The 27,808-nt window shown below is 49.7% G+C and overlaps 1 protein-coding gene across 1 annotated transcript in view; it reads right to left on the minus strand.

Annotated features, from left to right (window-relative positions):
* LOC146808925 (heat shock cognate 71 kDa protein-like) overlaps window positions 1-27,808 on the minus strand; it is a 70,554-nt gene that overhangs the window by 20,707 nt on the left and 22,039 nt on the right. Inside the window, exons 5-8 of the mRNA XM_085615727.1 lie at window positions 25,942-26,497; window positions 24,893-25,095; window positions 10,504-10,702; window positions 8,699-8,931 (exon numbers count right to left, since the gene is read on the minus strand). Of these exons, the coding sequence (XP_085471853.1) occupies window positions 8,699-8,931; window positions 10,504-10,702; window positions 24,893-25,095; window positions 25,942-26,497 (1,191 nt within the window). The remainder of the gene's footprint in view (window positions 1-8,698; window positions 8,932-10,503; window positions 10,703-24,892; window positions 25,096-25,941; window positions 26,498-27,808) is intronic.

The raw sequence follows: 27,808 nt of genomic DNA on the forward strand, positions 1-27,808 counted from the left end.
TTAATGTCATTATTATTGCAATAAATGACGAACCTTTTCCATTTGGCTGCATAGCAAGCTCTGGTAGTGGGCCTTCTAGCTTCCTTAATGATGTCCATACAGTCAGGTGGCAGGTTTAGGTAGCCAAACTCTAGGACTTCAGGAGCCAGGTTGCCAGGTTCAGCTGTTGCGGATCTGGGTGCTGAATCTCTCCATGGTTCTGCGTCAAATGCGCGGGTTTGATGCGCAGCCTTTGATGCGGCACCACGGAAAGTTCGAGAAAGGTGGTGTACCATGGTTGGCGTGCCCATGTTGGAGCAACTAGGACGAGTGTCAGTGAGTGTTGTCTGAGTTTGCGTGCCACCAGCGGTATCAATGGTGCTGGGGGGAAAAGCGTACGCAAATCTGCCGGACCAGTTCATCCATATCGCATTGTCCTGCGACTGCGGATGAGGGAACCTGGCGGCAAAGCTTTGGCATTTTGCGTTTTCGCATGTGGCGAATAGGTCTATCTCTGGATGACCCCACTGTTGGAAGTACGGTTGGAGTACTGACGGATGTAGCTCCCACTCGTGCATCTGGTGGCTGTGTCTGCTGAGCAGATCCGCCATCTGGTTGTCCTTGCCGGGGAGGTGTTCCGCCATGAGAAATATGTTCCTCTGAATGGCCCACTTCCACATGCTCTGAGCCAGATGAGACAACTGTGGAGAGTGTGTTCCTCCCTGCTTCTGTATATAGTACATGGCAGTCATGTTGTCCGTCCGGATCAACACGACTTTGTTGCACAAGTGTACTTTGAATGCTTTCATTGCCAGGAAGATTGCCATCAGTTCTAGAAGGTTGATGTGCATCTTCTTTTGCTGTCTTGTCCATAGTCCCTGCACTGTGTAATTGAGTACATGAGCTCCCCATCCCTGGAGAGACGCGTCCGCTGTCAGTATTATTTGTGGAACAGGCTCTTGGAACGGTCGGCCCTTGCAAAGGTTTTGTGGATTCCACCAATGCAGAGAGTTGTATGCCCGACCGCTCACCAACACTAGGTCTTTTAGTTGCCCTTGAGCCTGATTCCATTGACGTGCTAAGCACTCCTGAAGCGGGCGCATATGTAGTCTTGCGTGTGTGACTATGAAAATCAGGAGGCCATCATGCCTATCAGCTGCATGAACACTCGCGCGGGAAGGGAGTGTTGGGGTTTGAACTTGAAAATCAGCATTTGCATGATGTTGATCCTCACTAAATTTGGCGGAGCTGTGGCTGCCAGAGTGTCTATGGTCGCACCTAGGTACTGTTGTACGTGGGCGGGTTGGAGATGTGATTTCGGGTAATTTAGTGAGAACCCCAGACTGTGAAGAAGGTGAATGGTGTGGGACATGTGGCTGGCACATTGCTGGGCTGACTTTGCCTGAACAAGCCAGTAGTCCAGGTAAGGGTAGACGTGAATTTGTTGCCTCCGTAGATGTGCAGCCACAGTAGCTAGGCACTTTGTGAAATCTCTGGGTGCTGTTGTCACGCCGAAGGGAAGAACCTTGAATTGGTAGTGCTGCCCTTGAATAGTGAACCTGAGATATTTTCTGTGTGAGGGGTGAATGGGTATGTGGAAATACGCATCTTTGAGGTCCAGCGTGGCTAGGAAGTCTCCCTGTTTGAGCAGCGGGAGGACTTGTTGTAGGGTGAGCATGTGGAAATGCTCTGAGAGAATGTAGCGGTTGAGGGGTCTCAGGTCTAGTATAGGTCTGAGTGACCCGTCCTTTTTTGGTATTAAGAAGTACAGGGAGTACACCCCCGTACCTTGCTCGTGGACGGGCACGACCTCTATTGCGCCTTTTTCCAGCATACTTAGCACTTCCTGCTGTAATAGCGCTAAGTGCTCTGAGGACATAGGACGGTGTTTTGGTGGTATGGTGGGTGGAGTGGAGGTTAATTCTAGGCAGTAACCGTGTTTGATAATATCTTTGACCCACCTGTCCGTGGTGATGGAGTTCCACGTGGACAGGAACCTTTGTAGCCTTCCCCCGACAGGTGTTATGTGGTCGGGAGGAAGGGAGAGGGCGTCACTGTTTGTTCTTGGGGGAGGACCTGGTATTGCCGTATCCGCGTCCTCTACCCTTTGTGCTGGAGCCACGATATCCACCCCGGGTGTTTTTATCGTAAGTACTTTGTGTGTTGCCCTTGTTGAAGGTTTGCTGTGACCCCTGTCCTCTACCTGCTCCTCTATTTCCGGGGCGACGAAAAGCCACTCCGAAAGGACTGTGTTTGGAGAGCCCCCATGGACTTTGCAGTGTCTGTGTCCTTTTTTATTTTTTCTAGGGTGGTGTCAACCTCTGGTCCGAACAAGTAGTCGGGGTTGACCTGCTGATTGAGGATGTTATTTTGAACCTCAGGCTTGAATCCGGAGATTCGTAGCCAGGCGTGTCGTTGTAACATGACGCTGGTATTTATTGCTCTGGCAGCTGTATCTGCGGCATCCAGTGCACACTTAATAGATGCGTTCGTGAGGAGTTGTCCCTCCCTGATGAGGATCTCTGCTCCCTCCTTGTATTGGTCAGGGAGATGTTGGAGTAGGGTTTCCAATGTGTCATAGTGGGCGCGATCGTAGCGAGCTAGGAGCGCCTGGGTATTGGCAATACGCCATATATTAGCTGCCTGGGCTGCAACCCATTTGCCGGAGGTCTCTAGCACCTTGGACTCCTTGTCCGGGGGAGGAGCTTCGCCAGTAGTCTGTGAGTGCGCCCTTTTGCAAGCATTAGCGACTACAATGGAATCTAGAGGCAACTGGCCTCTAATGTACGTAGGGTCCACAGGCGCCGACCTATATTTTTTGTCGATCCTGGGGTTTATTACTCTTGCCCTAGTGGGTTCTTTGAAAATGTCCTTTGCTGGTTTAAGGACACCTTTCAGCATGGGTAGAGTTTTGATATTCCTCTGAGGATGCAAAAGTATCCATTAGAAAATCGTCCTCGATTGTGTCAGAGTTGAGTTGCACACCATGATTGGCCGCAGCACGTTCAATGAGGGCGTTGAATGCGGCAGTGTCCTCTGTGGGAGACGTTTTCGCGCCATATAGCTGCGTGTCCTGTGTATCCATAGGCGCACCCGGGTCTACAGGGTCATCCCAAGCCTAGGCGCACCCGGGTCTACAGGGTCATCCCAAGCCTGGTCATGGTCCTGTTGGTCTTCAGGGTCCATCTCTCTGGGGTAGGGGACATCGTCACCCATGTAGTCCTCCAAAGCATCGGTTTCGGAGGGTGTCGGAGAGAAGGGTTGTGGATCTAGGTAAGAGGTATGGAGACGTTCGTAAAGAACTGGTTCCGAATCCGCTGGCAGCTTTTTCTTTAGCGGGATCCGGTAGGAGTCCAAAGGCTGCTCGGAAGATATTCTCCGCTTGTGGAGCATAAGTCTGCCGGTGTCGGCATCGATGATGTGGGACGGCGACGTCTCCGTAGGAGAACATTCGGCAGGTGTGATCCTAGTTTGGGTGACACGTGTCCTGATTTTAAACAGTTTGGGTGCCGTGGATGGTGGCAGTCCAAAAGTGATGTTGGGTATTGCTGGAGGAGCTTTTAGAGCCTTTTTCGGCTCGGAGCCCGACGTGTCCTGGAGGGTTGCCTTTTCTTTGATGCGTTGCAAGGACGCTGCAACTTGTCGAACCTGTAACGCCGACGGTTCTTTGGCGCCGAGCGGTTCTGCAGAGGCAGGCGTGGACTTCTTCGGGGCCACGGGGTCATCGAGTCGAGGAGAGGTAGTAGCTGTCGACGACGTCGATGATTGGGCCTTCGGTGCCGCAGCGGCCATTTTGACCTTCGTGGCCGGAGCCGATTGTTTTGGTGCCGGGGGCTGAGGCGGCTTAGCGGTACCGATGGCCTTTTTCCGTGTGTCGGTGCCGACGTCGGCTGCTGCGAGTTCGGCACCGAAGTCCCGTTTGGTGCGGTCGGTGCCGACGGGTTTGGCTGGCGTCGAAGGTGTAGAGGGCTTCGATCCGACCAGTGGTAGTTTCACTTTCGGTTTCTGTTGAACCGACACGACTTTTGGTTTCGGTTTCGAGGAAGGGAAACCAGTCATTTTGGGCACTAATGGCTGTCGCTGAATGTCCGAGGCCGGGCCAGATGGCGGGGCCGAAGAACTGCGGGATAGGTCTTGGGTAAGGCCCGAAGGCGATCCCTCGACCGGAGCCATTGACTGACGCACTGGGATATCCTCCGTCTGTACGGGTAGGCCTTGCTCGTCACCGGAGCTACTTTCTTCGGCCCCCAAGGCCTCATCGTAGTCTCCTACCTCGGTGTCGGCTTCTTCCCTGTGAAAGAGTTGTTCTTCGATGTCTTCCGATCCGGAATCGTGTTCGGAAGCGGGGCTGGAGGGTAGGTTCTCCACGCCTTCCACATCTTCGTCCTCGGCGCTGAAGATGTTGGTCGGGGCCGGTGCCGGTTGCTGCGCTTCAAGTCTCGCCGCTCGTCGATTCCGGAGAGTCTTCTTGGATCGGAATCGGGCACAGGCCATACATGTGGATTTGTCGTGATCCGGTGAAAGGCATTTGTTGCACACCGGGTGGACGTCGACATGGGGATATTTCGCATTGCAAACAGGACACCGCTTGAATGGTGCCCTCGATTCCATCGTCGATGTAGGGTCGATGGTCGGATACGATGCGAAAAAGTTGTTGTTGAAGTCAGTAAACTAACAAGTAACTGTCGATACCGATCGGGAACAGTACCGACGCGAACTAAAGGCCTTTTGGCCTGAAAAAAGTTTTTCCTAACTTGAGTCAAGATAAGCACATCCGAACCCAATGGCGGAAAAAAACAATCTGAGGATGGAGAGGATGCCCATGCGCACTGTGGTCCAGGGGAGGAGTCACCTATCTCAGGATACTTCGAAGACTCTTCCAGGACAACAACGTGCAAACATCCGGACCCAACACTAGGCGGCGATCTATGCACAGATATGAATTCAGCAGCCCACATGCCTCGAACCTTTAAATACATCAGGAGCATTAACTCCTCTGAGCATGGGTAAAGTAGATGTGGAACTTTGGGTGGTGTCGAAAGTGTCCAACAAGAAATCCTCCTCCACGGGGCCTGTGTGTAGGTCGACCCCGTGGTACTGGGCACCTCGGTGTACGAGCTGATTAAAGCCCATGGTGTCCTCTGGTGGGGAAGGCCTAGAGGGGTAGATGTCTAGGGACCTCAGGTGTGTTATAGTCATCCCAGGGGTCAGGGGAACCAGGTCTTCTTAGGTGGTGGAGCAGGTGTAGGCTTGTCCAGTGGTCTTTTCCTGGAACTTAAGTGTTAATTGACCAGTTTTAGGGTCTTTAACAAGAGTTTTTTGTGCAGGGTCTGGTCGAAAAAGCTCTTCTGAAGTTTTGTTTTTCGGTGCCGACTGTTTCGGTTCCAGGGGCTTTTTCGGCACCGGCGTATCTTTGGGTTTGGACCCGTGTTGTTTTGCAGTCCCTGTATGCTTTTTCGGGTTCCGATGCTTTTTTCGGCTCCGAAGAGTGTGAGTCCGAACTCTTGAGGAGTGGCTTCTTGGGCGGATCCGAGTGTTTTTTCGGTGCCGGCGAGTCGGTGCTCGTTGTTTTCGGTGTCGAGAGCTTTGAGGTGGAAGCAGCGGTTGACACAGAGGAAGAGGGCGGTTTCTTTTTCGGTGCCGATGATTGAGTTCCGGCACTGGTAGCAGGCTGACTCTAGCCCGAGTCGCTGAAGACTTGGTAGAGGCTTCTTTGCCGGGCCCGAGGGCGAGGCGTGGGAAGCAGTGTGTCGGTGTGCACCTGGGTCCGAAGGTGAAGGTACTTACGACCCTCTGCGCCGGAGGGATTTCTTAGACGTTGGAGTCATCGGCTTCTGAGGCACTGACGAGGCCTTCTTCAACCCGCTCTGGTACATCGACGCCCTCTTGGAAAATGTCATCGGGGATGGATGTCGAGGAGCGAGTCATGGTCCTCCGAGCTCTCCGATCCCGAATGATCTTCCTGGAGCGGAAAGAGGAACAAGCTGGACAGCCTCTGGCCTCGTGCTCCGGTGACAAGCAGAGGTTACACACCTCAAGCAGATCGGTGTGGGGAAACTTCGACCCACATTGAGGACACTTCCCCGAAGGCCTTCGGCGACGACCGGAATCCAAGACTTCGACTTGGGGAGATGCGCGCCGATTACTGTTCGCGATCGAGACAATACCGTAGAAAGGGTGAAGGATTGCGTGTCGAAAATGGAATTGGTAAAGGGTTCGAACTGGAGCGCGAGAAATACATCCGAGCCCGATGGCGGAAAAAAACAATCTGAGGATGATGCCCATGCCCACTATGATCCAAAGGAGGAGTTGCCTATCTCGTGACTTTTAAAGACTTTCCAGGACAAAACAAGTGCAAACATCCGGGCCCAACACCAGATGGCGATCTATGCTTAGTGTGTAATCTGCAGCTCATATGCCTCGAACATGATCATTTGTTTATGCCACATTGTGAGTAACTGACTAAGTGCATTGTTAGAATGTTTAGCATCTACTAAGGACTCACAGAATTGTTAAGCTCGTACTGGAGAGGAGGGGGTGGAGAGGAGAAAAACAAAAAACATCACACAAGCCTAAAAATTGAACATAGCATAGTCTTTGAAGACCATGCAAACAAACTCTTTTGTGACAGTCTGCAAATGCAGTGAGTTCATGCATCAGAGCAGTTACAACGTGGGTGGTCCACCCAAATTCTATGGGTGTAGTGACGCATCTAGGCAGAGGAGAATATCTCTATGTTATGCCTGGGAAGCGTCTTAACTTCAGAGGTGGCAGTTTCTTCTAGAGCACCACATTTGGTTTTGAGAGGAGTGAGGTTTAGGTCAGGAAAATTCAGACCGTTTTTATCTTTACACAGATAGAACACATTGAGGGTGGTGGAGCGTTAGAAGTTTCTGAAACAGGTTCTCGTTTTAGGACAGCATCTGATTAAGGATTAGACCTTCAAAGATCTAGTCAGCGCTTATAAGCTTCATTTTTTGTTTGGAGGAAGCGTGGAGGGACTTCTATTACTAAACATCTGGTGTACTGGGACAAGAGCTTTTGTCCGCACGACCAACACTACTAGGCACCTGTTTTAAGAAAAAAGTGACGGCCTTAACAGTAAGCTCAAAATATTTGAGAAATATCTCAAACTCAACTGTTTAGATGTTTAATGTCGAGAGAGTGGCATTGCTTCTTTATAGGCTTCTTGCAACAAAAGATGCTACAGGGTCCCAACAGCGAGCATATTTGAATGGTCCAGAGGTTGAACGTAGATATGTAGGACGTCAAGCGGGAGTCACAGTAATGGTGCTTCCTTTTCTCCTCCATAGAACACCCTCTGTCGGAGTTGTTGGGTGGAGAAAGAGAGAGAGAGAGAAAGAGGGAAGGAAAAGAGGGAGGGAAGGAAGGAATAGAGGGAGGGAGGGAAAAAAAGATAGGGAGGGAGGGAGGGAAGGAAGGAAAAAAGTTAGGAAAAGAGGGAGGGAGGGAAGGAAAAGAGGGAGGGAGGGAAGGAAGGAAAAAAGGAAAGAAAAGAGAGGGAGGGAAGGAAGGAAGGAAAAAAGGAAGGAAAAGAGAGAGGGAGGGAAGGAAGGAAAAAAGGAGGGAAGGAAGGCATTTAATGTTCTATATGTATTTACTTCCTTGGTGTTAAAATCTCCCACCTTGCCTCGAGGGAGATTCCTTCCCAGTCCTTGTATGGTTAGACATTTTCCAGCCAAAGTTAACATTTTGTTCATGTGACAGCAGATCACACAAATCACGTGCTTTGGAGGCAGCCTTCTTCCTCAGCCACTGAAGACACTTAAAAAATGTTGACCTCATATCAGGAAAATTCCCCTTCAAATGTTGCAAAAAGGTGTGCAAGCTTTATGCAAGTTAAGAAGTCGAAGACAAGAAAAAAGAATCCAAGCATGGAGAAAAGGAAGGTGACACATCCCTAAAAGTGTTCGGACATCTTCAGCTTGGAAAAATAACCAAACCTGTGAAGAAACTGACAATAGAAGTCATTCTGGGAGGGTGACATTGCTGGCTCCTCACAGCTAGTGCAGGCCGCTTCCTTTTATGACCGTCTCACATATGTTAAGGTTTTCTTTTGGGCACAGTTCATTCATGTTGCAAAGCTCCTTTAAATGTTTGCGTTTAAACAGTGATGAAGGTGACAGAAACAGGTAGTCTGCTAGGGTCGTGCATGCTTGTGCCAGCGTTTGTATAACAGGACTTGTCACTTCATTTAGAATACTTTGTCTGCGTTGTAGTAAACGTTACAAGGTCCCTTCCCCATGCAAGTGACAGTCTTCAACATTTACGACCATCAGTAGGAGGCAAAAACTAAGCAAAAAGAAAAAATGCATGTTGCCCTGAAAAAGGGTGGGGATAATGAACTGCTATCAATCAAGAAAATGCGGAGTGAATGAAATCAATCAAGAAAAAGCTGAGTGAATGCAATCTAGAGTTATAAGACCACGATCGACTTGGCTGTTAAAGATGGCGCCTTGATGCTGACCTTTGAAAGTAGGTGAAACTTGCATTAATAAACTGGCAGTCACTCTACTTTTGTTCAATATACCTGCTCTTTTTTGGGGTTTTTTTTTTTAAATGCAAAGAAAAAAAGTTTAAAAAAAATTATAACAAATAATAAATCTGTAGTTATGATTCTGAAGGCTCTCATACTAGGCACCCAAACTTGCCAAATATCAAAACACCATCAGACGCCACCAGAGAGTCCCATCCCTACCTGGTTCCTGTCCAGCCAGGAGATGACCTCGTTGCACTTCTCCATGATCTTCTGCTTGTCCTCGGCGCTGATCTTGTCCTTCAGCTTCTCGTCCTCCACCGTGGACTTCATGTTGAAGGCCAGCGACTCCAGGGAGTTCTTGGCAGCGATCTTCTCGCGCTGTACCTCGTCCTCCGCCTTGTACTGGTCAGCCTCCTGCACCATGCGCTCGATCTCCTCCTTGCTGAGGCGTCCTGGGGGCAAAAGAGCAAGCAAGGGAGTCAGACTGATGGAAGAGCCAGGGTAGGGAGCAAGACAGCAAATAAGGAAGTCAGACTGATGGAAAGAACTAGAGTAGGATTGGGGCGAGACAGCAAACAAGGAAGTCAGACTAAGGGAAAGAACTAGAGCCAGGGTAGGGGCGAGACAGCAAGCAAGGAAGTCAGACTGATGGGAAGAACTAGAGTAGGATAGGGGAGAGAAAGCAAATAAGGAAGTCAGACTGATGGAAGAACTAGAGCCAGGGTAGGGGCGAGTCAGCAAACAAGGAAGTCAGAAGGGAAAGAACTAGAGCCAGGGTAGGGGGCGGGACAGCAACAAGGAAGTCAGAAGGGAAAGAACTAGAGCCAGGGTAGGGGGCGAGACAGCAAACAAGTCAGACTTATGTAGGGCCAGGGTAGGGGCGAGACAGCAAACAAGGAAGTCAGACTGATGGGAAGAACTAGACCCAGAGTAGGGGCGAGACAGCAAACAAGTCAGACTTATGTAGGGCCAGGGTAGGGGGCGAGACAGCAAACAAGGAAGTCAGACTGATGGAAAAACTAGAGCCAGGGTAGGGGCGAGACAGCAAACAAGGAAGTCAGACTTATGGAAAGAACTAGAGTAGGGTAGGGGAGAGACAGCAAACAAGGAAGTCAGACTTATGGGAAGAACTAGAGCCAGGGTAGGGGCGAGACAGCAAACAAGGAAGTCAGACTGATGGAAAGAACTAGAGCCAGAGTAGGGGCGAGACAGCAAACAAGTCAGACTTATGTAGGGCCAGGGTAGGGGCGAGACAGCAAACAAGGAAGTCAGAATGGGAAGAACTAGAGCCAGGGTAGGGGCGAGACAGCAAACAAGGAAGTCAGACTGATGGAAATAACTAGAGTAGGGTAGTCTTTACAAAGCTCCTCGCCAGGCTTCTGAAAATGCTCTCAAATGTTATCCCCAACCAACTACTGCTGCTCGGCGTTGAGACCTCCACCTGGGCACATATTTCTTCCCAATGAGGAACCAGGTTCGAGTCTCAGCAGGGACATTCAACTTTCTGTGATTTTGGGCAAATCACTATCTCCTCGTGCCTAACAAAAATGAATGTGTCTGTCTGTAACGTAACTGGTGCTCATGTAAAGCGCTCCGATACCTTCAGGTCTAGTTCGCGCCATATAAAACTCCATGGAAAAAAATACAGTGAGGAATATGCGGTTAGAAGTATCAGGAAAAGAAATTAAGAGCGGATAAGCCTAGTTTAGCTCGACACAAAGAAGTCACATGTGGGTAAACTTATGTTTACTGGAGCTAACTGAGGTCAAACAAGACTTAGTTTGGGTCAGCTAAGAGTTTTTTTAATTAAGTGATCTTAGCTCTTTCTGGGGCCAACGGTAGCAAGAGCAGAGAAGTTTGAGGAAGCCATGGCAACCTAGTGCATATTCTATGCAAGTATTCTGTAGACCAAAAACTCCAGTGGCGGAAACTAGTGGAACTGAACCAAGATTGTGTGCTGGTGATAAGCAATGGCAGGTGTGCCCCCTGCCCCCCCCATACAGCTTCAAGCCCACCACCCTTACCCTTGTCATTGGTGATCGTGATCTTGTTCTCCTTTCCAGTGCTCTTGTCCACAGCAGACACGTTCAGGATGCCATTGGCATCGATGTCAAAGGTCACCTCTATCTGGGGGACACCTCGTGGAGCGGGCGGGATTCCGGTCAGCTCAAACTTTCCAAGGAGGTTGTTGTCTTTGGTCATTGCACGCTCTCCTTCATAGACCTCGGGGGAATTGGCAGAAGGAAATAGAGGTTAGCTTGGTATGATCAGTAAAATAATTCCTTTTTTTCCATATTTTCTCATTTCAAAGAAAGCTTACTGAAGAAAATGTATAAAATATAATATATAAAAAAATGAAAAGACATATCGCATGGGATGGGGTGCCTTATTTGTGGACTTTTTGAATGTCAGAATCCAAAAGGGTTTTTATGTGCACCCATTCCTTTCTGGGATAATGCGGCCAAAAACTCCCAGTCTCAAAGCAGATTCAGAAATTTAGAGAAAACTCCGAATTGTACTTTTAAAAAAAAGAAAATCCTACAGGGGTGTTGGAAACCCTCTCCCCAGATCTCTTAGAATCTCTTTAAAATTAGACTTTCTCCCTCTAAGCTTTAATCCAGTTTCCTTTTTAGGTTGAACATAAGCATACAACCCCCCGCTTTTGATTTGTTTGTTTCAATGTCCTTTAAAAATCCTTGCTTACTAGTGGTCAGCCCTGCCTCTTTGTCCCTCCTTTTCTCTTCTGTTCCTCCCACAGAGCAGGGACTAAGTGCTGTCTCATTGTGCTCTGGTTCTTTATCCTTTCTTTTGTGTGGCTATTTGTTCTTGGTTTCCTGCTCTGTAACGGTTTGCCTGTGTTCAGCTTTTGCGCCATAGCTGCCTACATTGTAATATAGTATTCCTCCCTCCCACCTCCTCTTAATGCCACAGTTGAGTTAGTGCTGCCTCCTGTTCTGTGACTCCCGCTCCGTTGCTTGTATTTTATTCATTTTTTTTTTAGCCTTTTTTGCTCTTTGATGTCCGTCACTTGTGCTTTTTTTGGCAGGATAAACATTTGGTTTTGAGCTTCCTTTTAAGGGGGATAGGGTTTGTTGAAGTCTTGTTTATAGAAAGGCATCACGCATTGCAACCCTTCCCACTCCACGTGCTCCCGTCCTGTCCCATCCCATCCATCATCTCTCCCGCCATATTACAAGAGCTGCAGCCTCGGAGGAGCCACCTCCTCCACAAATTTTGCTCAGAAAGGGTTCATCGCTGTGTAGACGTTTTAGTTCTATCGTACTTCGATGTAACTTTGAAGTTAAAGCACTTTTAATTACTTGGAACATAGTTTAACTCTCAGCACAGCACCCATTTCACAAGCGCTGTGCTTTACCTTGTGCTTTCCTGCTCTTTTTGTGTTACTGCCTATTCTACATGCCTTCTGGGCCCCGCTGCTTGTTTTCGGTTTTAGTGCAATTAGTTTACATAACACAAGTGTTAGAAATGGGGGTCTCTAGTTGGCCATGACTGGCACCAATGTCCAAATAGGGGCCCTTCTTCCTAAGTCAGGGCAAGTGGGCTACCCCCTTTGATAACCCCTGCTCAACCCTGTGGTAACGTAGCACGAGCAGTTAGAGCGTTTATGGCCACGTACAATAAGGCAGTAACGACACCACAAAAGGACACAACTCAGATAGATATAGAAAAATAGCATCTTTATCCAACAGTTTAACTCAAAGACTCTCAAAGCGTTTCAACAACTACAATTCACGTCAACCCGTAGGGACTAAAAGAGACCAAAGCGGGACACGTGCGGAGTTCAGGGACGGGGGCCTACGTGACCCGTTGCGCACCAGGTACCTGTCATTGAAAGGGACTACAGCACTCAGCTTCTGGAAGAAGCGGAGACGGTGACAGGCGGACTCCCAGCGACCACAGTTCTTGGAGGCTGAGGTCCGCAGAGTGCACTCACAGTAGTTTGGGCACTCAGGGGCAGGCGGGCGCTCAGTGGCAGCAGCGCGCCGCTGAGTCTGCCCGGGCTGGTGGTGGCGATGACTCTCGTCGTGCAGGTCCATGGTGGGCTCACAGTGGCAGCAGCTCTTACCAGCGGCAGCCAAGACCAAATCTCAAGGATGCAAATTGGTCAATGGTGCGGGCGCTCAGCGGCCACAGCTCTTGGCTGCGGCGGCCTGTGGAACAAATCCCAAGGATGCAAAGTTGTCAATGGTGCGGGCGCTCAGCGGCCACAGCTCTTAGCTGCGGTGGCCCACAGAATAAATCCCAAGGATGCTAAGTTGTCAATGGTGCGGGCGCTCTGCGGCCACAGCTCTCTTAGCTTCGGCGGCCCGCGGGGCAAATTAGGAGGATGAAAAATAGCACCAGGGATGGGCACTCAGCGGCTACAGCTCTCTTGGCTGCGGCGGCCCACTGGACAAGTCACGATGATGCACAGTAGCAAAAGGGTGCGGGCACTCAGCGGCAGCAGCTCTCTTGGCTGCAGCAGCCCACGGGACGAATCACAATGGTGCACAGTAGCAACGGGTGTGGGCACTCAGCAACAGCAGCTCTCTTAGCTGCGGCGACACACGGGACAATTTAGGGTTTCGACCATGCGGGCACCACGGTGGACGCTCAGGGGCCACAGGGCTCTCTCGACTGCAGCGGTCCATGCAGATTCAGCGGAAGGTCCGAAGGTGTCGATTCAGGCCGGCTCTCAGCGGCAGCAGCTCTCTTAGCTGCAGCGGCCCACACAGGTTCAGCGAAAGTTTAGAAAGTCTCAATTCCAATTCAGGCGGGCTCTCAGTGGCGGCAGCTCTCTTAGCTGCAGCGGCCCGCACAGGTTTAGCAAAAGTCCAGAAGTGCCCAGTCCGTGGTCCTCACAGTAGAACTAGAAGCTCCGGATTACTCTACGGAGGCCTCACCTGCAAGCAGAACTCCTCGCACAGGAATTCCGACGGCGGACGGGGTGAAGTCTTATGTCCCTGAGATTTCTGCAGGAGGCGCTCTCGATTTAGGCCCTCGGGTAGTTTCTTCGGCAAGCTTGATGAAAGTTGCAAAGTCCTTTTCTCTGTTCACTCCGACAAAGTTTCATCTTGACACCCAGAAGGAACACACTTGGCCAAAGTTCCAGCGCAGCACTTTATACCTAAAAGGTCTTTGTTCTCTAAGGTCACAAATCCCTCACTCCAGTCAGAACCAGTTCGGTGGGGTCGGGGAGCACTTGGTTTACGAGGTGACATCCTGCCCTTTCAGAATGAGGGGGTCTGCTATCAGACACCCAGTGGGAGGTGGAGCCATCATTCACCTTGCCAGGCACAGCCCTGCTCGGATCAAAGAGTCACCCCTACCCAGCCTCTGACTACCGATCTCTCTCTCCAGCCAGGTCTGACCCGGCTGGCCCTGCTGCTCCAAAATCAGACGGCCAATACACATACGTGCAACAGTCTACAGTAAAGTTTAAGCAAGAAACTACCACGTTTTCAGAAAAGGTATTTCAACACATGCAATATATAAATGGTCCTTACTAAAAGGTGCCCCTCAATGTCCTGAGCATATACGTATCAAACTTGAGGATCCTATCAGGTTCCTAGGGCCCGATAGGATGATAGATATCAATCTTTAACCGGCCCATCCTGGCCTATGAGAATGGATCGTTTCGCAGTAGCGACAGTGAAATGGAAGGTAATTCACTATTGAAACAGGCTACAGCGATGTAGGTATTATAGTTATCCTTATTCATACAGTCATTTATATACAGGGAGCATTTACGCTGTGGCACTGAATAGCAGTGGCACGGCGCCCAGAACATCTAAATCCAGCCAATATGAAAGCTAGGGAGAGTAGAGAGGAAGGGAGCATTATTAAGACTTCCATCCAGTTTAAGAGTTTGATTGGAGTTAGAGAACGGCCTCAAGAATTAACACATTGCGCAGAGCAACACCCCCCCTGCCCACATCCACTCAGAGGCAAACACTTTGCACGAACCATGTCTGACCACTTCTGCTCTCATGGCTTCAAACAGCAAGAGGCGTTTCGACAAATGACTTTGCTAATCTGCGAGTACAGCTGTCAACTGGCTCCATGACGTCTTGGCCAGCATCACTTTGTGTTCTGGGACTTAAGAGTCGTGTATTGACTATGGAACTTTGTAAACCTACTGATTGTCATGTACCAACCTCATCACATTATTTGTTTCCTGCTGCTGGTGTAGCTCTTGCTTGTCCTTCATCACAAGGTTTGTATGATAGAAATACTACCCATAAAATAAAGAAATGCAAAGCCCAGCATGCAAGTGTTACCTGCCATGTTAGTGCATGATCGTGTTATGAACAATTCTGTTGCACCTGAACAGAATTCCCCTTAAGTGGAGCAGCTGCTTGCACCCCAGATCAAAAACCAAGGCTAGCCGGTGTTAAAGACCACTTTGCACAAAGCACCAGGGAAGCTGGTGCGACTGGGCGAGTCTGTTCCGGCCTGTGCATGAAGGCGCTGGGATGCTCCGTCCTTCCGCTACTGTAGGCCTTGCGCGTTGCTCAAGGCAAGATGGAGGGCCAAAGGACAATTACCAAGCCAACCTGGCGTCACAGGAGTGCCAGCCCGAGTATAGGGATCGGGCTGAGGAGGACTGCAAATAAGCCTCGGACCCCAGAAATTAGTGTTGCTGCCCACCACCTGCTCTCTGGAAACATACAACAGCATGGGCATCAACACTTTTGTTGAAATGCCTTTAGTTGCACTCACTTTGTTTCAATTTATATTACTTTAATTTTTTAGTTCAGTGTCTGTCCTAGGCATTTAAAAAAAAAAAAGCTATGCATGGCAACACGTACTAATAAGACCTACGGTACAAGTGTCAACAGCGGTTGGCTGTTCTAAGAACAGTGCTCCTACAACATCACAAAAAATAAATAAATAAATGCTTCTAGTTTTTAAGAAAGGTTTTATTTACCAATCCAACTCTGATCCGTAAATAAAGAGAAAAAAAACACTAATTTCGTAGAAGCTTACTTTTTTAGGCACAGGCCTCAATCCCCTCCACCTCTTTCTTTCACATGCTCTCGAAGACTTTCCATCCCTTTGTTTTTGCCTTTCCTCTCCTTTCTCTCTACTCTGTCTTAAATTTGGCTCCACATTACATCTCTCTCATTACCCTCCACCCAGCCCCTTCTTTTGAACGCTGCCTTGTCACTTACCTTGCTCTCTATTCTGTCCGCACACTTCTTCTCTACCGTGACTTTCCCCTTCTACCTACTGGGCCTTCCCTTGGTCTCCACCTCCGCCCTCCTACTTGTCTACAAGCGATCCTGACATGCACATGCTCCTCTTCACCCTTCCAGTAGTCTGCCCCCCTTTCAGCTGGCCAGTGATGCCATGTGGCTCCCATCAGGAGAGGGTGCACTTGACATTAGAAGGCTCCTGCCCTTCCACCTTCGGTGCCTTGCCTAGGGAAGGAATGCGTTACTTCCCTGTAACTGTGGTTATCCAGTATTGGTATCTTTCATAGATTCACATGCCTGAATCATTCCCCGTCGTCTGGATGGGAGTCCCCAGTACATAAATAAAGTAATGTCTCACTAGACATATAGAGTAATAGGCCAAGGGCCTCACCTTAGTAACATGTCCACGTCCTTTTGTAAAAAAGGACCAAACTTGGAGAGGAGCCAATCAGCTATCACCACCCTCTAGAACCTTCCTGGAAGGAGCTCTAGTCCCTCAGATTTTCGAAAAGCACAGTGGTAAGTAGTTGCAGCACTGAGAGACCCAAGAGAGTCCTTCCAGGGGAGGTGGGCGGGTTGCATGTGAATCTATGAAAGATACCAATACTGGATAACCACAGTTACAGGTAACGCATTCCTTATCCAGTATTAGGGTATCTTTCATAGATTCACATGCCTGAATCAGTAGTAAGCAATGATAAGCACATTTCGAAAGGTACAGTATATATGAATACACCAGATAACAACATATCAACGTGAAAATAGAAAGTACCAAAAGCAATGAAATAGCATAGGAATAAAACACAATAGAGAAATGTGCGTATAGAAGAAAGGATGGTGGGATGAAAGGAAGGGCTCACCTCTAATGAAATAGATGACGGAGCACCGCTTGACCCACTGCAGCATCTTTCATGAGGCAGTAATGCTTGGTAAATGTATGCGGCGTCTTCCACATTGCCGCTCTGCAAATCTCCGCAATGGGCACACCTGCAAAAAGTGCCATTGAAGTAGAGATTTCCCTTGTGGAATAGGCTCGAACTGTGGAGAACAGGGGCTGCCCCGCTTGCTGGTGACAAAAAGTAATAGCTGCGGAGATCCAGCTAGAGATACTTTGTTTAGTGAGTGGGAGACCTTTCCTAGGTCGACTGTAAGCCACAAAGAGTTGGTTGGATTTGCGGAATGTCTTTGTCTTGGCAATGTAGAATTTCAGGCAGCGTTTAAGATCCAAAGAATGTAGTCTTTGGAAAGAAGGATCGCAACACTATAGGCTCATTGAGATGGAAGTTTGACAGAACCTTCGGGATAAACTTCGGATTCGTGCGTAGTATAACCCTGTCGTGTTTGAATTGAAGGAAAGGGTGTTGATTTGAAAAAGCATGAAGTTCACTCACTCGCCTCGCCGAGGTAAGGGCTAGAAGGAGCGCTGTTTTCCAGGAGATACACTTAAGATCAGCTTTGTGTATTGGCTCAAAAGGGTGTTTCATAAGCTGAGCCAGTACCGTGTTGAGTTGCCATGAAGGAGGTAAAGTCATTACCGGAGGGAATGTTCTAAACAGGCCTTTAAGGAATTGTTTGATTAACCGATGAGACCACAGAGAGGGGCCTGCAGAGGATCTCCTGAAACGGGATATTGCTGCCAGATGGACTTTAATGGAGGCATGAGCGAGACCAGATTTCGCCAGATGAAGTAGGTAAGGCAGTATTTGCTCTGGAGAGGATGAAAGAGGGTGTATTTTGTTTGACTTGCACCAGATACAGAACCTCTTCCATTTTAAGGAATATGTTTTGTTAGTATTATCTGCTCGAGCCAGAACTGCTCTACAGTGCGGAGGTATGTCTAGACCCTGGAACTCTCTGAACTCAGGAGCCAAGCTGACAATCTGAGAGATGCTGGATCCGGATGCTGGACTTGTTGGTTGTTCATAGTGAGAAGAGAGGGAAACGGTTTCAACCGGATCTGTGGTTCCGGGAAGAGAAGGTGAAGCTCCGTGAACCAGTGTTGGCGTGACCAAGCTGGAGCTATCAGGATGAGCGTGCAAGGTTCCGCTTTCAATTTCCTGAGAACCCTGGGAATCAGGGGAATTGGTGGAAAAGCGTATGCAAAGACGTTGCACCATGCGATCGAAAACGCATTCCCTAGAGATCCCTTCTGGGGATGCCAGCTTGCGAAGTGTTGGCATTTGGCGTTCTGCTTGGTAGCGAAGAGGTCCAGAAGAGGGGTGCCCCATTGAGCAAATATGCGGTTGAGAGTCTGCTGATTCAACTCCCATTCGTGACATACTGTCTGTTGTCTGCTCAAAGAGTCGGCCAGAACGTTGTGTGTTCCTGGAATATACTCTGCTCGAAGAGAAATGTTGTGAAGTAGCAACCAGTTCCAGATTTTTTGCGACTCGTGAGAGAGCGTTAGAGAACGAGTCCCTCCCTGCTTGTTAAAATAGTGCATTGTCGTGGTATTGTCGGTCCGTACAAACACTAGAGAATTCCTGATTCGTGGTAGGAATGCCAGAATAGCGAGATAAACCGCTTGTAGCTTCAGGAGATTTATGTGGAGTTTCCTTTCGGAAAGGGACCATTTCCCCCTGATGTGGAGAAGCAGGAAGCAAGAAAGGCAAGACATGAGAAAGGTTCTAAGGGCAAATCCACCACCATAGAGCATTTATCATCTGAGGGGTCACCTGGATGACATAGTCGAATGACCCCGTACATTGGACCCATTGAGCTGAAAGCGCTTCCTGAAGAGGGCGCATGTGAAGGCGACAGTGTGGAACTAGTAGAATGCAGGAAGACATCATCCCGAGCAGGGATTTGAAGAGGCGCACAGTAAGAGACTTTTTGGATCGTATGCGAAGCGCCAAGGAAAGAAGCTTGTCTTTTCGCTCTTGTGAGGGAAACACTTTCTTCTGGAGCGTGTCGTGTCGAGAGTAGCACCCAGGAAAGTTATACGCTGGGAAGGCTTAAGGACGGACTAGTCCTGATTGAGAGTAAGCCCCAAACAATCGAAAAGCCTTAGACAGGCGTCGGAAGACCTGGACGCACCTTCTAGAGAGGGTGCTTTGACGAGCCAGTCGTCCAGATATGGACAGACTTGATGGTGTTGCTGTCGGAGATATGCGGCCACCGGAGAAAGGCATTTTGTAAAAATGTGTGGCGCAGATTTGAGTCCGAACGGCAGGACACGGAATTGGTAATGCCTGCCCGCTACTGCGAATCTCAGAATTTTTTTGTGGTTGCGGTGGATCGGAATGTGAAAGCAGGCATCCTGAGGGTCTAAAGACACCATGTAGTCGTCCTCATTGAGTAGCTGTAGTACTTCCTGGATGGTAACCATACGAAACGACTGCTTTAAGAATTTGTTGAGATCTCTTAAGTCTAATATCGGTCTCCATTTCTTCTCCTTTTTGCGTATTAGAAAAAACAGGCGTAAAATCCCTTCCCCAGTTGACGTAGAGGAACTCTTTCTATAGCTCCCTTCTGGAGCATAAGTGAAAGTTCCTGGAGCAGAACACGTAAATTTTTGTGAAGCATAGGTCAGCGAGGGGTTTGGGGAGGAATTTGAATGAATTCTAGTGAATGTCCGAATTGAACTAGTTGCAGGACCCAACGGTCCGTTGTTATTTGCTTCCAGTTTGAGAAAGTGGGAAATTTTTCCTCCAACCTTGGAGGGCAGAGGAGTTGGTGACCGGCGGTAGTGGGAAGTCATTGTCGCCGAGCAGCGTCTTTCTGTCGGCCTCCTTTGTCACGAAAGGTAGACTTAGTGTAGGTGGATTGCTGTTGACGTTGTTGGTATTGTGGCTGATATTGCTGAGTGGAAGAAAAGGAAGATCGGTGCTGGTAATCACCTCTTGCAGATGTTTGCCCTCTTCCCCTTGAGCCACGAAAAGATGGGTTCTTGAATTGGAGGGTACCCAAAGCCCTAGCCGTGTCGGTATCCTTTTTTATATTCTGCAGAGCCTCATCGATGTGTGTTCCAAAGAGAAGCTGACCATCATAGGGCATGTCTAAAACTATTGTTTGTACCTCCGGTCGGAACGAAGTCACCTTTAACCAACCCTGGCGCCGTAGTACAGCTGCGCCAGCCAGTTGCCGAAATCCAGTAGAGGAGATATCCATCGCACAGTCTAGGATCTCGGATGCAGATCGTTCGCCCTCCAGCAAGAAATGTTTTGCTTCTTCCTGTGAATCGTCTGGCAAGGCCGCAAGATATGGAGCGATATCTGCCCACATCTGCCGGTTATAACGTCCTAACAGTGCCAAAGAATTGGATGCACGTACTGTTAATGCGGACATGGACGAGAAATGCTTGCCGATATTATCAAGCCGTCTACCCTCTTTGTCCGGAGGAGCGGTCAGCAGAGCGGAAGGATTTTTTGATTTCCGCTGAGCAGCTTGTGTGATTACTGAGTCTGGTTTAGGATGTCCGGTTAGTCAAGCTGGAGCAGTATCTGGAGCCCTGTATTTTTTATCCAGCCGAGGTAACACTGGAGGTACCGAGGAAGGGTTCTGCATTATCTTAACACCCTGATCCCATATGTAATCTATAATAGGGATAGATCTGACGGATTTCTTAAAAGGCTCCTTAAAATCATAGAGGAAGCAACCCTGCTGGTGGGAAGGCATAGGTATTTGAAAACGCGGTGCCGCTCTTTCCACTATGTTGTGAAATCCACTAATGTACTCAGGAGGCGAGTCAGCTGGAGCAGACACTGGGGAAGCTGGACAGGGGAGTACATAATCGTCCCACTCATCACGAGTAGATTGGGAATCTTGAAGTTCCCCTTCATATCGATCCTCCTCCTCATCGTCTAAAGAAAGCGGAGGTGGAGATGTGACAGGCTCAGACTGCAAACTCAATGGTGGAGGCTGCGGTCTTGGCGGTGGAGACACAACTGGAGGCGGAGACGTGGCAGAAGTGGGAAACCTCTGCTTATAGTCCGAAATGAGGAATTGCAGGTCAGAAACTAGAGATGCCGGTAAACAAACCATGGGAGGTGGAGGCGGATGGTATTCTTCAGGAGAAACTGCCTGATCCTCCTGTCCTTGATCCTCATAGTCCGAACTGTCCTGGGACTTAACGTGAAGTTGAGATGGGCTTGTCGCTGTTCGAAACATACTGCCATCATCAGAATCTTCTTCTTTCTCCAAAAGATGTGCTGGAGGCAAGAGCTGGACCCTACTAGGTGAAGTCAGGGCCGGCGTCAGCGTAAGTTTTGTGATTTTCAGATGTACGTACGTACTTTTTAGGTTGGAATCCGTCGGACGGTATAGTCGTCAATGGTGAAGCGTCGACGGGCACCATGGTAGATTGAGGTCCCGCCATCAGAGCAGTCGTCGACGGTATCGTCGTCGATGGAGGTTTCGTCGACGTAGCCGTCGTCGACGGGGTCCTCGTCGACAATGAAGTGGATGTCGTCGTTGAGCGCAGCGTCAACGGCAATTTGGACGTCAACGATGTCTTCTGTATCTTCAGCGTCGACGAGACAGACCTACTGGCCGTCGACAATGGAGTCGTCGACGTGGATAATGACAGACGCGACAGAAGTTGAAACTGTTGTCGACGACGAGGTCACACTCAATGCCGTAGATGGAGATTTCCTCGTCGTCTAAGCCACCGTCGACGAGGTCGTTGTCGACGGGGTGGAAGAAGGCTTTTTGAAGGTGTGAAGAACTTCCTGAGGAGAAACCTTTGCTGAAAGAGCCTTAGGAGGGTCCTCTGAAGACTTTTTATGCGCCTTCTTTTAGGTGGCTGTGACGAAGGGCCTGGAGAAGCCACCCTTGGTCTTTTCTGAGAGGACTGCGAAGATATTGACAGTACTGGATCTTTGTCTTTAAGCCTCTGCTGCCAAATTAAGAGGCGCCCCTAACGATCTTTGAGGGTCTTGGAGGAAAAGGTACGAGGAGTGATTGGGATAAAGGCAGTAGAGACAGTCCTTGTGTTGATCGTCCACATGAAGTCTCTTTTTTCCACAGGAAGCACAAGACCTAAAAAGGCCTTTCTTAGGAGTATCTGTCATGAAGAACTGGAGAACTTCACCCCGAAGTTGAAATTTTGAAGTAAGAAGCACTGGAAAGCCAAAAACAAGGAATTCTGAGCAGAGCTCAGAGGAGACTCCCTTAGCACGACGTGTGGTAGGAAATCTGAGGGATTAGAGCTCCTTCCAGGAAGGTTCTAGAGGGTGGTGATAGCTGATTGGCTCCTCTCCAAGTTTGGTCTTTTTTTACAAAAGGACATGGATATGTTACGAGGCCCTTGGCCTATTACTCTATATGTCTAGTGAGACATTACTTTATTTATGTACCGGGGACTCCCATCCCGACGACGGGGAATGATTCAGGCATGTGAATCTATGAAAGATACCCCAATACTGGATAACGCTTCCTGCCAGCAGGTCCCTGCCAAGCACCGTGTACACAAGAACTCCAGGTTCTGGACCTCCTGCAGCATGTACACATGCACGCTCCATGATTGAGGGAGGGCGCGAGCTGTCCACCCTTTAATGTTTCACCAAACTGTGTGATTATGAGCAAATCGCTTATCCAAATGGTGTCACCAGTGTCTGTAGACAAAGTATTTGCTAAGCCATGAGAGATAAAGCCCCTTACTCCACTCCGTACAACGGATAGGGTATTACAAAAACAAAACATAACTAGGGTAGATAGTGTTCATTTATTCATCTAAAAAATTTGAAAAGTAGCACGTTCTTTTCAAGAACTGCTGATTTCGTATCATTGATTTTGCAACTGGTTTTGGTTGAAGTAAAAGTTTATATGCAAAAAAAAAACCACGCCACACAATTAACAATTCCACTCAAACCATAAATATCCACTCCATTACACAAGTGTAAAAGACATTGCCATTTACAACGCCAGTAGCTGCAACTCAAAAAAATGGGAGACCTTTTGCATTTCTAATGCTTGTTTGTTTTGGTATGAGAGCCCTTAACTAAGGGCCAGTTGTATCAGTAGGCTTTACTCATTCTGACTTTACAGGTTAAAGCCTTTATAAACAAGGATCTCAATCCCTTTTTGAATGAAAACGCTTTAATTGCTAACGTCACAGTAACGTTAATAGTTTGGCTCATTAAAAAATGTGGGGTGAAAAGAATGGATAGGGAATGGGAAAACCTATCAAAAAGTGTAGGGCGAAAGGGATGAGGGGGTCGGAGTTACTCGGACCCGAAAGTACTCAACCCAACAAAATCGATGTCTGACTAACAAGTCAGGGTGGGCAAATGTGCCCAATGCAGCTGGTATCACAGAAGGTTCAGATGCCACTGTGCGGCGGTTCAAAGAGGGCAGGCAGGGTGGAGAGAAAGATACAAACGCAGACAGAGCAGCAGGTATTTCACTGTAGCCACCGCCAGACCTTACTGGGCAAAGAATAACGCAGACCAGGGCAAGTCCGGCACGAGATGTACAAGGATGAAGGACTTCCGGCTCACAGCGGAAGCTCGTTCCATCCCCTGCATTAAGGGATTCGGTGCAGGATTCCTGGCCAGAGAGGTTACTGCGACGTCAAGGAGGGACAGGATTCTAGGGCTGGGCATGACCACTCTCCGCTCGAGCAGCGGGGGAGGGCACGACCGTTCTGGTGCAAAGTCAGGCCCTCTGTGTGCAAGAGGAGGAGGTGAACGTACACAGAGAGCTCAGCAGATCAGTGCAGCTGCGTCGGATCCTTGCACACTCTCTGCGGTACTTTCGAGAGAAGCAAATCTGCGGCCGTGCACACAGCGGACCCCGAGATCAGCTCAACCTGAAGGCGCTCACCGTGAACCATCTGGAAGAACGTGTAGGGCGAACTCAGGCCGTGGCGATGAGACCCACAAAAGGAAAACTCAATATGAAGACGAATAACTTGGGAACCTCCCGCTCAGGGTCTTCTAACAAGAGACGCTTGAGAGCATTCGCTTTCACGCAGAGCCTGCGGGATGGGCAGCTACCGGGACGACACCCACTGATGTCACCCCCACACCATGGACACAGCAGGCTCTCCTCCCAATATGGGCTCTAAGACCCGACATCGCCCCGTTTTTTGACATAAGACTCTGGAGGCGTTCACCCCTTGAGATGGACGGATGAGGCCTTCAGGGCACACACAGCTCAATAAATGTATATGCAGGCACTGCTCCGACATGGATGAAAGGCCCCGAGTCGCCCAGATGATCGCCTCACCTCAGAGAGGCCTCCAGAACCCCGCAGACCTCTTAGAAGGTTCCATGGACCACTGCAGATATCGAGGCGTCAGTCCTCATCTGCACCAGTCTTGACTGGAGTACCAGACGCTGCCGCCTCAAACACAACGAAAGCGCTCTCACCCACCCCCCACCTGTCGTGGTTTATGCTATGAAGGGCATGCCCAGAGCGGATCAGCTGGCCCAGTCAGCGGTCAATCGTGACTGCCTGCTTCCCATCACTAAGGGGCATCATGGGGAGGGGCCTCGGGTGTGGAGGCCGCAGAGCACGCAGAAGACATGGAAGATGATGCGCGGCTGGGATGCCTTCTGGATTCACCGACGGGCGGAGGCCGTTACCATGATCAGGACTGCACAGCCCTTTATCATCCACAGACATCGATGCAGGGGGGCCGGTGCGCCCACAGACCACTGTCCGGAGTCAATGCCACACTTTGCCATCAGCTTTGAGGCCTGTAGACAATTACTCACCAGGTCACGCTGCTTCCTCTCATGGACTGCCGCCAGTCGTCGAGTTTTGCCAGCCCACTTAATGCATTTCCTTAAGATATGTGGCATTAGATGGCGGAGAGCCAAGATGCCAGTCCAGTTTCTAGGATAGCTTGCCCGAGGAAGCCTAGGAAGGTAGCCATGTTTGCACAAAAGCCTCGACTCATCCGCTGCTTCTTCACTGAACTTGTCTTTTGCTGGATGTTGAACAACCATTTTCGGTAACTTCTTGAATCTGTCACAGACTCGCTTGTAAAGAAAGCCTAGTCTTCCAGCATCAAGTTTCCGATGACTGAATAGAAACAATTCGGAGATTGCCGTAGTGTGTGGGGGCCTGTGGGGTTCAGTAACTCACGCAAGATACACCTACGCTTCATGTATACCTTCTTGACTATTAAACCATTAAGAAAACAGACTTGAAGCTCAAATTATTAACAGCAAGCAAATGCATCAGACTACAAAACTACCTACCCTTTCCCTTGCCCCCAACCCCCCTCTACAAGCCCTCCCCTTCCCTCTACGCCACCGCAGCTCACCTGGATGAGCACACCTGGCTGGTTGTCGGAGTAGGTGGTGAAGGTCTGCGTCTGCTTGGTGGGGATGGTGGTGTTGCGCTTGATGAGGGCTGTCATGACCCCTCCTGCAGTCTCGATGCCCAGCGACAGAGGGGTCACATCGAGCAGCAGCAGGTCCTGCACGTTCTCAGATTTGTCCCCGGACAGGATGGCCGCCTGGACAGCTGCAAAGAGAAGAGGCCACAAACACTTCACAGGGTGCCATTCAGAGGACATGTGCATACTGCCCCACCCAGGCTCCCTTCCCTTGGTCTTGTACCACAGTTGCAGCCTGTATACAAACTGGGGTGCATGCCCTTTGTAGTGTACCCGCAAACTTTTTAGCGCACCAGCAGTTAAGCTGCGCCAAGTACCTCCAGGGCTGCATCCGCTGCAGGTGCAGCCCACATTCCATGCCACACTTCCCAGATGATGAAAGCCCGGCCTGCTGCACCCGCAGTGCGGGCAGCCAGCCTGCGCCGCCGCGCCAGATACACGCGAGCATGGCGCAATGCCGCGGCTACGTCATCGAGCACCTGCTCAACTGCACCCTAGCGGCTTAATCAAATATACCAGGCCTACTGGAGATTTAAAAATTACCAACATAGGTGTTTAACAAGAAGGAATCACTTGTGTGAAGGGGGCAAAGGTGATATCTAAGCAGAGTAAAAGACCACCAATGTATCATTCACTGAAGTCTTTTCCCACCAGGAATACATCTATAGAAAGTCTAAGCGCTCTTTGAAATTAACTCCAATTCCATGTTTATGGAATAGAAACACTTCCATTCTGCACTAGGTTCAGAAGATTGTTGGAAAAAACACGCATCCACCCGGCCACCGGATCCGCACAGCAGGGCTCCTTCGACTCTCAGGACAGGCTTCAACCTCGGCATTCATGCGATCTCAACTCGCTCATCCACGCCCTAATGTGCCCCTCCAAGCACCTGACACCCCCATTCCCACACGTGCACTCCGGCGGTGTGGACTCGTCTGCTCAACACGCTGCTCCCGGACACGCTGGCCACTCACCGGCCCCGTAGGCCACGGCCTCGTCGGGGTTGATGCTCTTGTTGAGTTCCCGCCCGTTGAAGAAGTCCTGCAGCAGCTTCTGGATCTTCGGGATGCGGGTGGAGCCGCCCACCAGGACGATGTCGTTGATCTGCGCCTTGTCGAGCTTGGCGTCGCGCAGGGACTTCTCCACGGGCTCCAGGGTCCCGCGGAAGAGGTCGGCGTTGAGCTCCTCGAAGCGGGCGCGGGTGATGGACGTGTAGAAGTCCACCCCCTCGTAGAGCGAGTCGATCTCGATGCTGGCCTGCGTGCTGGAGGAGAGGGTGCGCTTGGCGCGCTCGCAGGCCGTGCGCAGGCGGCGCACGGCTCGCTTGTTGTCCGTGATGTCCTTCTTGTGCTTGCGCTTGAACTCTCCCACGAAGTGGTTGACCATGCGGTTGTCGAAATCTTCGCCCCCCAAGTGGGTGTCGCCCGCCGTGGACTTCACCTCGAAGATGCCGTCCTCGATGGTCAGGATGGAGACGTCGAAGGTGCCGCCGCCCAGGTCAAAGATCAGCACGTTCCGCTCGCCGCCCACCTGAGGAGAGGCAAAGAGCGAGAGGTGAGCGCGCGCTTCCTGACAAGTGGAGAGCCACCAGGCAGCTTAGATCGCGCAATAAAATACACTCCGCTAACTGCGCTGCACTCTTCTGGCAACTATCAACTTTGTTTTAAGTAATTATGATAAAAAAAACTACCAACCTGTAACACCGGTTCTCTACCCTGGAAGATGTCGAGGGATAGTTACTGTGTGCAATATAATAAAGAAGCTGCAAACACCGATTAAGTCTCAACTTTTACAGGTTTTTTTATTTCATAAACAAAAAGGTTTTTTATTTCTTGGGTCCACGTTACATCAAGAGGCTTCAGTTTCTCACCTTGACGGAGTTCATGAATTAGGCAACAGCAGGGCCGGGGAGGGGGTTTACAGGTGGCGGTAATGCAGTACATGCCCCAGCACAGGACCCCTCGCTAATGTTCTTGGAAAACTTTTTTTTTTCTTCATTTGTAAAGCACAACAACGTTCACCTGCAGGTATCTTGGCGCTATCAGAGTTCCTCTGAAAGATCAGAAAGACTGGAAACATCAGTTCTTGGTTTATTTGGGATAGAGCCCGGTTTTTAGGTTCTTCCTAAACCTAAGACGGCCTCTGTTTGATCGGAGGGAGCTGGGCATCTTATTCCAGGCTAGTGCTGCCTCAACTTGAAACGCTCCCCCCTCCTACCCTGGTTTTCCTAAACCTGGGCGCATGCACCAGGTTAGCTGAAGATGACCTCAGCCTCCTCGCTGGTTTAAAATAGGTGAATTGATCCTCTAGGAGTCTGGGTCTCGATCCATCGAGGGCCTTATAGACTGTACACAATACTTTGAAAATGCCTCTATTTCACTGGCAGCCAGCGGGGTTATTTCAGTTGCATTTGCTGAACCGGCCCATGATTGATGGAGGGCTATTCAGCCACCACTACCTGCGTTCTACGTAGCCTTTTAAGCAGAGTCTGGAATTCCCAGTGGAAGGCATCGCAGCAGTCAATCCTGCTCGGAATTGTGCACCGCGCCGCCAGCTTCCTTGCCGGCTGCGGGAGCCAGGGAACGCTGAGACCAGGGCAGGTGGCCGCTGTCTTATTAACCTGAGTTAGCATGGAGACTTTCGCATCTATCTGCACCCCTCCAATGTTCACACTCCTTTAGCCATATTCAGATCCACAGCTTTTGTCCATGGCCAGAAGTTATCTGGGAGTCGGCTGGGAACTTTGTTGTTAGAGCAGAACAGGAACTCTGTCTTGCCCAAGTTAAATTTCAGTGTGTTGTTACTGAGCCAGTTTGCCATTTCTGTGAGGCAGAATCAACA

This window comes from Triturus cristatus, chromosome 7 (assembly GCF_964204655.1).
Source record: "Triturus cristatus chromosome 7, aTriCri1.1, whole genome shotgun sequence".
Taxonomy (NCBI): domain Eukaryota; kingdom Metazoa; phylum Chordata; class Amphibia; order Caudata; family Salamandridae; genus Triturus; species Triturus cristatus.